Below are 14,042 nucleotides of genomic sequence, written 5' to 3' on the forward strand. Positions count from 1 at the left end.
AAGACAGTCTTTCCCAGTCTGATTCTCTGCAGATGTTTTGGGCTGGCCAATCAAGTTTTGCCTTCCTTTCTCTTCATGCAGCTGACTCCCCTCCACCACCTCTTTTCTCTTTTTGGCCCCTCTGCAGGAGACCCACCCCACCCCACCCTGGCCCTCCCTCTTCCCTCTAACTAAGCAAGAGCCTCCCTCTTCTTTGGGGTCACTGTGCAGTTTGGACCCAGAGAGAATAGGGCGCAGGCAAATGGGCTGGGGCCAGAAGGATGTGGGTCTTTAATGGGGGGTGGGGGATGAGGATGGTGATGATGATGATGATGAAATTACCCACCCTCCATCCTAGAATCCTACAGTGGGTTAGCAGTATTAAAAAATGTGAAAAACACTTCAAAGCAACTTACAATCATACAAAAAAGGTGGGTCCTAAAAACATGCACCTGAAAAGCCAGGGTAAAGAGGTGATGTCCCAGTCCCCCCTCCCAAAAAAAGATCTGGAGCCAAATGACAATTCTACATTTTTATGATGATTGTGGTTAAATTCATTTAATCACCAGCAGGCTCAGTGTGGCTGCCAAGTGGAGCATTAAAAACAATCGAAACAGATGGCAATCACAGGGATAGCTGTTTGTTTACTATTGGATTTGTTTCCTGTTGTGCGGTTGTATAGGCCACCCCTTATCTGTACTGATACCAGCAAAGGGCAAGGCATAAACCCAGGGGGTGGGGGCCATTTTCTAGCCCAACGGTTGCATTCCTTTGTCTCCATCACCCGCCATGTCTGACCTAGTTGAGATTCCTGCTTTGCAGGTGGTCGGACTAGGTCCCTTCGCCCTCTGCAGTTCTATGATCCTATAAATAGGCTGGGCCCCAAAACACAAACATTACAGGTGTCCCAAGGCCAGGGTGAACAGGTGTGTCTTCAGGGAGACATCCCCCTTCCCCTACTTCTGACTCCGTTCACAAGCTCAGAACCTGGAGCTCCGCAAAGTGGCTGCTCAGATTCAGCCAGAAGAAGCTTCTGGACCCCTCTCCTCCCCAAAGCTGCCATTCAGACGGACACCACTTCTGTGTGTGTGTTTGGGTCACCTCCCGGCGCCCGTCATCTTAGTGACCGCTTACGTTCCAGCAGTTTTTTACGCCTCTCCCTCTTCTTGGTCTTTTTTGTTTCTTGTTTGTTTTGGCATTCAAGGAAAAGAAGCCTCTATTTTGATTTTTATATCAGGTATTGGAACTGTGGCTTGCTGCAGTGTTGCCCTTCTTCCCCAGTGTCTGTCCGTCTCCTCTTTGTCCAGGAACAGAGCTGACTCCTGCCTCCTTTCTCCTGACCCCCGTCTTCTGCCTTGTGTGGGACAAGGGCTGCTGCCTGTTCCTGGTTGCATGTTGGGGAGGGAAGGAAAACCCCCCACTTCCTCCTGAGCCTCTTAAGTGCATCTGTCCCTGTGCTCCTCGTCTTCCTCCTTCCCTCCTGCAACCTTCCCTACGCCGTGTGATCCTGTGCTCAGCATTTGGGGAGGCCGGGGGTGGGGTTGCTTTGCTGCGTAAGGCAGAGGAGTCTGTCCTGCTTCCCTCGCCCCCCGTCCCATCCTAAAGATGAGACAACATCGCTTTGGCTCTCTCAGAACGGCTGCTTGTTTATAACTCTTTGCTGGCTGGGGGTGGGGCGGGGGGAGGCTGCGCACTGACGAGACAAGTCAACAAGGACAGGGACAAAATAGGCTGGATGAAGGTGGGGTGGGGGCCATGTCCCTTGGCAGCTCAGGAGGATGGTGAGCAAAGGATGATGGGAGGCCCTGCTGGCTGCATGAGCTACCCCCTTCTCCGCAGCTGCCTTTCCAGGCCAAGGATTCTTTCCAGGAGGGGGGGGGCGGGTTTGCAGCTTTTAATTGCCTCTGCTCCATTTCACAGCCCTGACGAGGATTCCTGCCAGAAGTTTGTGCCGTTTGTCGGGGTGAGTGCTGTTGTTGGGGGGCCGCTAGACCACTCAGGAAAGCCCTTGTCCTTCTCCTTGACAGCACCCGTATAACTTATCTTGCAAGTTAATGTTAAGAGAGCCAGTGTGGTGTAGGGGTTAAGAGCAGTGGACTCGTAATCTGGTGAACCAGGTTCGCTTCCCCGCTCCTCCACCTGCAGCTGCTGGGTGACCTTGGGCCAGTCACACTTCTCTGAAGTCTCTCAGCCCCACTCACCTCACAGAGTGTTTGTTGTGGGGGAGGAAGGGAAAAGGAGAATGTTAGCCGCTTTGAGACTCCCTAGGGTAGTGATAAAGCGGGATATCAAATCCAAACTCCTCCTCCTCCTCTTCTTCTTCTTCTTCCTTTCACCTTCCCCAAGAGAGGAGGTAGTTTGGCAGGAAGCCACAGTCAGTCTTGTGAGGTGTTGGTTCAACCTTTGCTGATCTGGCACCTTCCAGACATTTGGGACTACAACTCCCATCATCCCCTGCCAGCACAACAAAGGCTGTGTTAGCCGCTCCTTGGCATAGAAAGTTGGCTCTCAGCAAGTCTTTGGGTACTGACTGAGGCTTTTCTCCTTGTTCCCTGGCAGGTGGTGAAGGTGGGCCTTGTGGAGCAGTCCTTCAACACCTCAGGTGAGAAAAAGGCACTGAGCCAGGTGCCCAGAGGCTACGGCCAAGACAGCCTGGCTCTGGTCTCCCACCCAGCCTGCATCTTGCAAGGACCTGGCTCAGAACCTCCTCCAGATTGCTGGTGGGATCTGGTGGCTGGGCTCAGTCTCCACAGTTAGAGGCAACAATGCTTCTAATAGCAGTTTCTGGAAACCGCAGGAGGGGAGAGGACTCTTGTGGTCATATCTCGCTTGTGGGTGCCCCATGGGCATCTGGGTGTCCACTGTGAGAACAGGATGCTAGGCTAGATGGTCTTATGTAATAACTGGATCTTTTAATGTTTGGTGTTTTATTGTGTTCTTATATCTGTTGGAAGCTGCCCAGAGTGGATGGGGCAACCCAGTCAGATGGGCAGGGTACAATTATTATTATTATTATTATTATTATTATTATTATTATTATTATTATTATTATTGACTAGGCTAAGCTGTGTCTAACAACAGTAAGCTCCCCAAGGTGTTTTTGGTGCAAGGCTGTAAATCCCAGCTTTGGGAGAGCAGGTTATATAAAAGATGTAAAACACACAAGGAACGAGGGTGCTTCCAGGTGTCACTATTTCCAGGCGGGATTCAGTCACAGGCCAGAAAATTAAGATTGTGCAGGCTGTAAGGTTGCTATTGCGCAATAGAAACACATGCCTGCAGAATCGAGACTTTTTTGCAAGAAGACGAATGATGGGGGAAGCCATTGGGAAGGGTGGAGTGGCATTTGATTGATGCAACATCACCTAACCTTCCTGCAGACAAAGCAGAACAAATAATAATAATAATAATAATAATAATAATAATAATAATAATAATAATAATAATAATAATAATAATATTTATACCCCGCCCATCTGCCTGGGCTTCCCCAGCCACTCTGGGCGGCTTCCAACAAAATATTAAAATACAGTAATGCATCAAACATTAAAAGCTTCCCTAAACAGGGCTGCCTTCAGATGTCTTCTAAAAGTCTGGCAGTTGTTGTTCTCTTTGACATCTGGTGGGAGGGCATTCCACAGGGCGGGTGCCACTACCAAGAAGGCCCTCTGCCTGGTTCTCTGTAACTTGGCTTCTCGCAATGAGGGAACGCCAGAAGGCCCTCGGTGCTGGACCTCAGCGTCTGGGCAGAACAATGGGGGTGGAGACGCTCCTTTAGATATACTGGACCAAGACCATAGTAAACATCTAAGACAGCCGTCTAAGCTTCCCCCAAACTTTGTGCTCAAGAAACAGGTCATCTGGAAGCACTCTGAATTGGATGGATGTTAAAATGCCACCCAGGTCCTGAAATCAGCCACCATCTCCCTGGTATAATATGGCCATTTCCCCCCTTTCCTTAGTTGATTCTGACGATGTGACCATCTGCACCACTTCGCTGCTCAGCTCGTCGTCTCCATCTGGTGGAGGCGTCCCCTATACCAAGGAGGTGGTGGGTACCCCTCCGCCCTCCCCATCGGTCAGCAGCGGGCTCTCGGGAGCTGGGTAAGTGGCGCGCTTCCACCTCTGTCCCCCTCAGAACCTGAGCTATGCCATGTGGTTCTACTGCTCACCTAGCTTGGCTCGGGGTCCATTTTGGTTGCAGCTTCTATTTCCCCTCTTCCTTCCAGCAACCTGAGTCCTGGCGTGGAGGTGATGGGCCTGCAGGTCGATTACTGGACAGCGCAAGGTCCAGAGAAGAGGAAAGAGGCCGAGAAGCGGGAGACGGGCATCAAAAACACCCTGAAGAGCAATTTCCGCTCCCTGCAGGTCAGCCGCATCCCTGGCCCTGGGGAGCTGATCGCCCCCAACACCATGGCCATGACTGTGGTCACCAAGGAGAAGAATAAGAAAGGTAATCTTCCCCAGAAGCATCACAGCTCTTTGTTGTCTGCCTATACCAGCTCAGCCTGCTGGTTTATTTGTTGCTATTATTTTACTGTTGACATTGATTGGTTTCCTACTGGCCCAAGAGTCTTCTAGTCCAAACAGTGGTCCCTGAATTACCAGAGATCCCATTTAGGTGGGCCAAGACGTGCCAGTGGATTTGTGGTTGAAGATGGGAAACAGAACGTTCCATACAATGCATACAGTGGTACCTCGGGTTACAGGCGCTTCAGGTTACAGACTCCGTTAACCCAGAAATAGTACCTCGGGTTAAGAACTTTGCTTCAGGATGAGAACAGAAATCGTGTTCTGGTGGCGCAGCGGCAGCAGGAGGCCCCATTAGCTAAAGCGGTACCTCAGGTTAAGAACAGTTTCAGGTTAAGAACGGAACTCCAGAACGAATTAAGTTCTTAACCCGAGGTACCACTGTATTACATTTTAATTGCATTGTAATTGCTTTTCTTATTTTTTACATTGCACTTCATTTTATTATGGTTTAAATTTCACGGATTTCAAAATGTAATACAAGGAAATGCAATATGAAAGAAACAAAAGAAGCAGTGAAAACACAATTGAGAATCATAATGCATCATAGCTTCCGCCTCAGGCCGAAACATGGGTGAGTGGGCTGGCAAAACCCTCAGCAATTTTCAAGTGGTCTGTGGGGCAGGGGGGAAAGTTTGGGAACTGTGCTTCTAGTTCTCATGGGCAGACTCTTGGCATGCGCTGTGGAAAGGGGCATGAAACTTTTCTGGTGCTTGCTCAACGTTGGATTTCCCTGTGTGGACATCAGTTGAATCTCAAATGGTTATCTTTCGGCAGTCATGTTCCTGACTAAGAAAAACAAAGAGAAGGACTTGGAACCGAAGAGTCAAGTAATTGAGGGGATCACACGCCTGATCTGCACAGCCAAGCACCAAAACACCATGCTCCGTGGTGAGTGGGCCTTTTCTATGGCCGCTGAGTTGTTGTCCTTTTCTGAATAGCCCTAGCCAGAGCTCGGTTCGCCTTGTGGCTCCGCCAGTGCTCTACAACAGGGTGTTTGCCAACCTATTTGGACCAGCAGGCACATTTTGAATGATGAGGAAGTGCTGTGGGCACCAGTCACAAAGTGGCTGCTGTGGGGTGTGTGGCATATGACAAAATGAGAGAGAGAGAGAGAGAGAGAGAGAGAGAGAGAGAGAGAGAGAGAGAGAGAGAGAGATTACAGTCATTGTTACTTCTAGCCCTCATCTACCAACCTGGTACTGATTATGGAGATCACACAATAACGATTTCACACTCAGATGCTGTTGATGTTTTAATAAAAGGGGAGTTTCCCCCCAGTACCAGGGAAAATCTACTAGGTAGCTAATAATAGTAATAATTTATTATTTGTACCCCTCCCATCTGACTGGGTTCACTCTGGGTGGCTTCCAACATGGTATCTAGATTTAAGAACAGCCTTGTTTACGAACTATTCGGTTTACGAACTCTGCAAAACTGGAAGCATTTTCCCGGTTTGCGCACTTTACCTCGGTCTCAGAATGGAATCCAAACTGTGAAAGGGCACCAGCGGCGGGAGGCTTCATTAGGGAAAGCGCGCCTCAGTTTAAGAACGGACTTCCGGAACAGATTATGTTCACAAAAACTTATATAGTTGCTCATCTCCTTGACATCTGAGGGGAGGGCGTTCCACAGGGAGGGTGCCACTACCAAGAAGGCCATACCACACTCACCCTCACCACACAGTCCACACTCACTCATTTCTCCCTCTCTCTCACAGACCACACATTCACTCATACTTCTTTGTGTCTCTCTCACACACATACCTCTCCTTTTCAGACCACACATACATATGCTCCATCTCTCTCACACGCAAACCACATGTACATCTCTTCTTCTCTCACACACATAAACGTGTATAAGACTTTTCCAAGGGCAGAGAGGAGGCAAAGTACAACGCTGAAAGGGCAAGCAAAATTCTCACAAACAATAGGCAGAATGGTGTTTGCATTTGGCTTCATATTGCACATCCTAAAAACACTTCTTACTCCCTTTTTAAGTAGAAGATGGGAATCTGGGGCTTAATGGATCATCCTGGGGGCACTGAAAAAGACCTCCAGGGGCACCACGGTGAAAGTTCTTATAGGAAGGTTAGCGGAGATTGCGGGCACAATTCAGGCTGTGGGATTATTGCCTGAATTCTCCACCAGTCTGTTACACCATGGTGTCTGCAAGCCCTAAGTTAGCAACCTCTGGGCTTAACTTGAATGACATTTCCTCCTTCACCACCAGCATACAAGAGCCAGTGTGGTGTAGTGGTTAGCAGCAGTGGACTCGTAATCTGGGGAACCGGGTTCGCGTCTCTGCTCCTCCACATGCAGCTGCTGGGTGACCTTGGGCCAGTCACACTTCTCTGAAGTCTCTCAGCCCCACTCACCTCACAGAGTGTTTGTTGTGGGGGAGGAAGGGAAAGGAGAATGTTAGCCGCTTTGAGACTCCTTAGGGTAGTGATAAAGCAGGATATCAAATCCAAACTCTTCTTCTTCCTCGTGTCTCGCACTTCCCTGGAAACTTCAGTTCAGCTTCCCTTCTGAACGCTTGCTTCCACACCTTCCCTGCTCCTGGCCTGAATGTCCTTCCTCTCTTTTGCCTCCTCTCCTGCAGTTTGTATTGACGGCATCGAGTGGAACGATGTGAAGTTTTTCCAGCTGGCTGCACAGTGGCCGACACACGTCAAGCATTTCCCCATCGGCATCTTCGGCTACACAAAGAGCGCGTGAGGATAAAGGAAAGGAAGCAGCCCGAGGCAACAGCCTTGGGGAGGACTTGGGCTCTGCCATGCTGAACAGAGGAGGGACAATCCAGCTCCTTGCTTCTGCCGAAGATGACTGACTGGACTGGACTGGACTGCCTGATGGCCCAGGGCTGGAGCCCTGATCCGGCCAGGGCTCTCTTGGGCTCCATTTGTTCTGTGCAAGGAGCATCCCGATTTGCTTTACGTCTCACCCATGAGGTTTTTTTTTGTTTTTGTTTTAGTTTTTAACGTGAACTTGGTCCTAGGAAACGGAAGGAAGGCACACACACACCTGCACGCATTCACGGAGCTTTCTCAGCCTGAACTCTTGAAGACTCGGCCGTTGGGCCAGTTTTCCTTGTTCCAGGAATGAAAGAGGCCAGGGGGGAACTTGCACAGCTCCCCAACCAGCCAGCAGCTTGGGGCAGCTGGGACTCTGTTCCCTCCCATGCCTTGCCATGGGCAAGAAAGGGGGTTTGCTCAGCCAGGCTCACCCCTTTGCATTCTGGGCAAGCTGGACCTCTGCCCACAAGTGCCACTCTGCAGTGCCCGCCCCCAGTGCACAGAGGGCTCCTGGGATCTTGGGTACCTTGTCATCTTTTAACACAAAGTAGCTTTCCCAGTCTCTCCTAAAAAATACCTGGCCCCTTCTGCTTGGAGTGGGCCTGGCACTGCTCAGCTTCTCATGCCCTGAGGAGATGCCCAGACGAGAGAATAGAAAGCAAGTGGTACAGAGATGGCAGAAAGGAAAGGGCAACTCGTTTCTGCAGCAGGCAGATGGTCCAGGTATGAGCTGCTTTGTGTAGTTCAAGACGTTGGCAAGACAAAAGGCTGGAGCTGCTGCGTTGCTGTTTGCTTCCCCCCATTTTTAAGGGGGAGGTGGCACAGGAGTGCCCGAGCCCAGGGCAGCACTTGCCTCTGGGACCCGATACAGATCCATAGACGGCGGGATTGCTCTGGTGCAGCAAAGGGACTGAATCCTAGAACGGCTGGTTCTTTGCCACTTTAAAGCACAGTAGGCCGACCTCCAGGGCAAAAGGCGAGAGAAACTCAAATGAGTGCCATTCCAGTGGAATAGGAAGGGGGAAAGGGCCTTTCTAAAGCAGCACAGGTTGTATGGGGCTGGAGGGGGAAGCTGAGGGGCTTCTTCACTAACCAATCTGTTCGGGCTTTTATTTGGGGGGGAGCGGGGGAGGAGTACAGAGAAAGCAGGACGAGAGAAAAAGAGAGTTGCAGTGGGGCAAGGCCCTCTTCGTGCAGGATGTACTGCAGCTGTGGTGAAACAGTGTGTGCTTTCATTGCTGCATTGCTGGGCCCTGCTAGGTAGGTGGAGCAAGAGGGGGAGCAATTGCTCGCACAGCTGAGGGAGGGCAGGCCAGAGGCCCCTGCGGCCTGTGCCCCCGGGAAGGCTTTCTGGCCAAGGCGCTGTCTTGCGATGGAGCGCCAGCTTACATGCCATGCACTCGATTGACGGCCACTGCACTTATTGCAGCGCTCTCCTGAGCTCCGCAAGCTGGACTGAGTTGCACCTTCGCGAGGCAGGTCTCTTGCAGAACAGGATGTACGAGGAGGAACAAGTTCCTTTTAAAAATGACTGACACGCAGACACAAATATATACACGAACACATCCTAAAATCCAACACGAGCACCAGAACGAGAGAGCCAGTAACTGCAGCAAAGGTGTCCTGAGCCTAGCCTTCCCGTGGCAGCTGTTTGTGCCTCTTTGCCCTCCTCTTCCCTGACGAGACCCGCCAGTGCCCCCCCCCAACCCCTTCCCTTCTCTCTCCTTTTCTCAAAAACCAAGTGGACTCCAAGGCCCAGGCCTCCCTGCCTTCCTGGAGCTCCTTGTGTCACTAGAACTGCCAAACCAACCTTCCCCTGCCTTGAAAGTGTATCCTACCGAACTCAAGAGACCTAAACTGTGGTATTGCGCCTGCTCGTCGGACGCAGCTGCTCAAGGTTAGGAGAGCAGGGATGGTGGGTTAACCCCATTTTTTACAAGATTCTATTTTTGTTAAACTTAATGTAAGGTTGCTTTCTGGATTAATTTTAATAAATTAATGCTGGTACCATTGTGACTGACGAGGCTTCGGGTCAATTTGTGAGTCGGCTTGGAATTTTTGGCTTGTTTTGTAAAAGGTCAAAGAACTACGTCGACTAATTCTTTGAGCAAAGGGGGAACCTGGGCTTGCCATTTTTGAAAACACTGGCCTCTCCCACTGCCAAGCATGCAGCAAACACGGGGGGAGGGGTTCGAAAGCGGTTGTAGAGCTTGCCGGTTTTGAGAAAACATAAATGTAAAGGCACCAGGCTACTGCAAGCTCCTTGCATGAGGCCAGAGCAACTTTTTAGCTCTCAAATGCAGGGTCTAAACAGAGATCCCTGGTGTGTGAATGTTAATGCAGCAGAAATTATGGCTAGCTTCTGCAGCACATCAGAAGTTGGTGACTTGTTCCTAGACTCTTTCTTCTTGTCTCTCTTCTTTAAAAGCTATCAATTCCAACCAGCGTGCACTTTGTCACCCATATCGCCAAATGTTTCCCTATTCAGATCTTCATAACGGATTGATCTTTTGGTGTCAAAGGCAGCAGGCCAGCAATGAAAACCATTTTCTGGTATCTCAGGCTTATCTGTTGTTACCAGGTTAGAAACGAAAGCATGCCACACATGCGTACTTCCGAGAGGAGAGGCACTCTCAGCCTTTGAATAAATGTCCATCTTGTACTATTGGCAGCCCCTCCTGCCTCCTGTTAAACCTGACCCCAGCCTGCACAGTTAAGCGCTGTCTACCAGCATGCTGATCTTAGGGAGAAAAGGCACAGTGTGGGTGCAAGCAAGCTCTAGAAGCCTCTGCATTGGCTTCCACAGTTCCACCCATCCCTAAGCAGTTGAAAGTTTGCTTTCCAAAGAAATTCAGGCCTGAGAGTATAAAGCCTTTTGTGATAGTTTTTCCTTGTCTAAAGAACCGGTGGTTCCACATCCTGTAGTAATCTGCTGAAATCTTTGGCAATGGGAGGGTATTAAAAAAATGGTGGGCGGAGAGAATGGGTGTGTAAAGATGGCTGAAACACTTGTGCAAAGTTGCTGGTTAAGGAGTCCAGCTGTCCAGCTGCATGAAGGCACAACAGCTACAGTGTGGGCACCTATGAGATGGCGATGCTCAGACTGCCTTTCAGGTGCTGAGTGCCACCGCCTGCCTTCCTTGTTGCAAGCTGAAGTCCATCAACCCAGGTACCCGATCACATTTCTACCAAACAACACACTGCCTGAATTCAGCTGCTTTCAAGAAAGACAGTAACTCGGTTCATGCTAACGTTATACCGCTGGACCCATGATAGTTCAAGGAAACCAGGCCATGGATTCTTAACCAATTTGTTTTATTGTTATTAGTATTATTTGGAGTTTAGCAGTTAATGGGATTGCAGGTTTTGGACTTCTTCAGAAGGGAATGAAATGACAAAGCAGCTGGCCGTTGCATTGAACAAGGCAACAGAAAGCATAGGAGGTAAAACAATATGCAGAAGTACCAGTGAGTGAGATGTCTTGCACCTCATTTTTGACCCTCCAACAGGGCAGTCCAATTTTTCATAACAAGTGGGCCGCCAAGAGTACTTTGACACAGAAACTGTGGGCTGCACACTGCCCTGATGTGTGGGAGAAGCAAGGTGAAGATATGAGCCCCAAGCCCTCACACTGGCTTCCCAAAAATTAGATAAGCAAAGTGCTGTGCTTTGGGATGGAGGCATGAAGCTCTGGCAGGATCCTAGAGCCCTCCCACCTCCTTGCCAAAGCTGGGAAAGTGCTAACTAGGCTTTGGGGAGGAGGTGTGAGGACTCTGGCCATCATCTCGCCTTCCCAAAGCCCAGCACCTCACGTACCTGATTTTGGGAAGATGACAGATCCTGTTTATTTTTGACCCCTGATCATGCTGGCTGGAGCTGAGGAAGGCTGGAGTCTTAACAGAAGGTCAAAGGCCACATGGCCCATCCTCACAAGCCATATCAATGTGTAATGTTTAAAAACTGAGTGTCTCCAACCATCCCTTCCTTCAGTGACAGCTATAGGTCCCTATAGACCTCTACAAATACACATATTACCTACTGGGGATGTGGACATTATAGCTACTACACAAATCATGTGCACTTTTTATGTAAACAAACTTGCTCACAAGCTACATCTGAGAGTACAAACTTCTAGGTCTCGTTTTTAGGATTAAAGAAACAGCCAGCCCTTAGCAGCTAATTTACTGCACCGTGGTTCGCAGTGACCACCCCAGGCCAGGTCTGGCCATTGGCAAGGGCTTCAGCACCCATCAAAGGCTGACTCATCCATTGCAAAGGGAAAGGTGTTGGCCGTTCACTCTTCAGCCTCTGCCCGATGGCCCTCACTGTCAGGCTAGAATGCGAGGGGCTCAATCATTATTGTGATTATTATTTATTACATTTGCATACCACCCTTCGTCCAAAGATCCCAGGGCAGTTCACAACACAAAAAATATAAAACAAGAACACAAAATACATTAAAAATAAGAAATAAATAAAAATAAATACACCAGCACTAGATTCCTACATAAAGCCTAGGCCGGATGTCCTGTCTTATGGACTGAAAGGATGTCTTAAAGAAATCAGAGCACATGTAGCCAACAGGAGGCACTTTAGATGACGATGGACTACAACTCCTGAAGAGTCGCTATCTTGGCTGCAGCTGTCGGGTGTGGGTAGTCCCAACATCATCTAGAGGACACCATGTTGGCTAGCCCTGGATTTGAGGATTACAAAAAAGAAAAATGGACCAGAAGTGGCCTGAATATCAGCTCAGTGAGGTGCTAGCTTTGTCCAGCAGCCAAACGAACATGCAAGGATGAGCGATGCTCCTCCCCTAAGGCCAGAGACATTAATCAAAAGATCACGTTCCCAGTGAGGGGGAAGGAAGCAGTCCTTCCATCGGGCCATGTTTGCATGGTAGTTTGACACGGGGGAAAATAAGGCAAGTATACAATCTGGAGAAGACGGTTCCCAAGTCGCCTGGGTTATACAACCACAAGCGACTCTGGACATTCAGGAAAGGCTGTGGTTGCTTACCAACCAGTCTTTGTTGCATCCTATTGCACCAAATAACAGGCCGGCTGTTAGCCTGGGAGGCTTACGGCAGGCCGGCAGCCAGGCAGTGGCAGCCCCTTAGCTTGAATAAAAAACATCCACCTTCTGGAAGCAGCTGCTTGCGGAAACTTTCCTACTTTCTCCTTGCAGGAGGGAGCCAGCTCTGCCCACCGCAGCCCACAATGTTACCGATGCACACTTTGCTCTTTGCTGAAAAGGCAACTTGCACTCTATTAGGAGGAGTCGGAGTCCGCCGTGGAGCAAAAACACCCGTCGCCCTCCTCGCCGTTGCCTCGAAAAGCCCCACGCAGGAAGGCAGCATTCTGCGCCGCTGTGTCGGCCGGCCAGCAGCCAGTTCTACCTAAATGTAGAGAACGCCTGTCTCTTTTCTGGGCAGGGTGCAGTGGGTGTTTTTTTTATCTCAACAGTCTGGAAGACTACTTGAGGCTGGTTCCTTGGTGCCGGCAGGGCAGGAGGCTCCGTGGAGACGCACTGCAGGAGATGTGGGTGGTCTTCCCGGCGCTGGATGGAGCCCTCGTTTAGCAGGTGGAGCACGCAGGACAGGACGTCAGCGCTGCTGCAGCAGAAGCTGGAGAACTTTGGGACTGAGCCCAGCTTCCGTTTCTGGCAGGCATCTATCACCTGGGAAGAGGCAGAAAGAGTGGGTTAGTCTCTGGTATTGGCTACCAGCTGGACTGCGCTGCAAGGCCAGACCCCTGCATTTCGTACCCTGAACACCAGGCTGTTGATGTGCAGCTCTCTCTCCTCCTTCAGGATCTCGAGAAGGAGGCAGCAGATGGTGTTCCTCTTTCTCTCCAGAGCCCTGCCCTTGTTCTCTTCCACATCGAAGTAGGTCTGCTTGGGCAACAGCCACAGGCGCTGGCTGGGCGCTTGGGCCAGTGTCCCCTCACTCAGCCTCAAGATACCTGAAGCCAAAAGACATAGGGCAGGCATAGACAAGATTGCGCCTTCCAGCTGTTGGGAACTACAACTCCTGTCATCCCTTAGCCAGGCTGGCAGGGGCTGGTGAGAACTGTAGTGCAGAACACCTAGAAGACACTAGATTGGCTACCCCTGACGTAAGGACTTCAGACTGGCAGAACTTCTCGGATTTCCAGCATAGCCGGCTCTTTTTGAGACCTAGCTTGGGAAACACTGCTTGGCTGTAGTTTTTGAAAGGATTTGGGCAAAGCAAGTGCTCCATGGAAGTAGCTGGAAGTCAGGATCCCACCCACCTCACTGGGAAAACTCAAGAACCCATCTCCATATTTACCCTGGCTCTGGGTCAAGATCCCATTCGTCATCAGAGGTTTCAGCGCACAATCGAGGAGCTCAGGGGAGAAACTTGTGGCTTGAAAGAGCCTTTCCACAGAAACCTCCTAGAGCCAAAAGGGAAAAGAAAATGTAGGTAAACGAAGGCAGCCTCAGAGGAATTCTTGAACACCTGTCATGGTGATGGAAGCAGGTTGAGTTAGTGCCTTCTTCAAGAATTGGGGGGACTTGCAAATATAAAATAACAATAATTTTTAATATTTATACTCCGCCTATCTGGCTGTGTTGCCCCAGCCACTCACAGGAAATAGGAAATTTGCAGGGTGCATGCACAAATCCACACAGCAGGAGTCGCTGAACTGCTAGTTTCTGCCACAGCGGCAATCACAGGATGTGGGGATAATCATGAGAAGGTTTTGCAACTTCT

The 14,042-nt window shown here is 50.0% G+C and overlaps 2 protein-coding genes across 5 annotated transcripts in view; one reads left to right on the forward strand and one right to left on the reverse strand.

Annotated features, from left to right (window-relative positions):
• LOC309365624 (phosphofurin acidic cluster sorting protein 2-like) overlaps window positions 1-9,322 on the forward strand; it is a 178,594-nt gene extending 169,272 nt beyond the window's left edge. For 2 of the 4 annotated variants that reach the window (XM_081903844.1, XM_081903846.1), the window contains 7 exons: window positions 1,184-1,216; window positions 1,900-1,942; window positions 2,539-2,581; window positions 3,942-4,083; window positions 4,209-4,432; window positions 5,287-5,400; window positions 7,114-9,322. In XM_081903844.1, the coding sequence (XP_081759970.1) occupies window positions 1,184-1,216; window positions 1,900-1,942; window positions 2,539-2,581; window positions 3,942-4,083; window positions 4,209-4,432; window positions 5,287-5,400; window positions 7,114-7,229 (715 nt within the window). In that variant the 3' untranslated portion in view covers window positions 7,230-9,322. The remainder of the gene's footprint in view (window positions 1-1,183; window positions 1,217-1,899; window positions 1,943-2,538; window positions 2,582-3,941; window positions 4,084-4,208; window positions 4,433-5,286; window positions 5,401-7,113) is intronic. The other 2 variants (XM_081903845.1, XM_081903847.1) reach the window with 1 other exon arrangement.
• Window positions 9,323-10,602: 1,280 nt separating this feature from the next.
• The window catches only part of LOC309365953 (cullin-9-like), a 38,524-nt gene continuing 35,084 nt past the window's right edge, over window positions 10,603-14,042 (reverse strand). Inside the window, exons 28-30 of the mRNA XM_081904582.1 lie at window positions 13,617-13,722; window positions 13,073-13,269; window positions 10,603-12,985 (exon numbers count right to left, since the gene is read on the reverse strand). Coding sequence (XP_081760708.1) covers window positions 12,701-12,985; window positions 13,073-13,269; window positions 13,617-13,722 — 588 coding nt within the window. The 3' untranslated portion in view covers window positions 10,603-12,700. The remainder of the gene's footprint in view (window positions 12,986-13,072; window positions 13,270-13,616; window positions 13,723-14,042) is intronic.

Source organism: Podarcis melisellensis (genome assembly GCF_964234715.1).
Source record: "Podarcis melisellensis genome assembly, chromosome: 3".
NCBI classification, from domain to species: Eukaryota; Metazoa; Chordata; class Lepidosauria; order Squamata; family Lacertidae; genus Podarcis; species Podarcis melisellensis.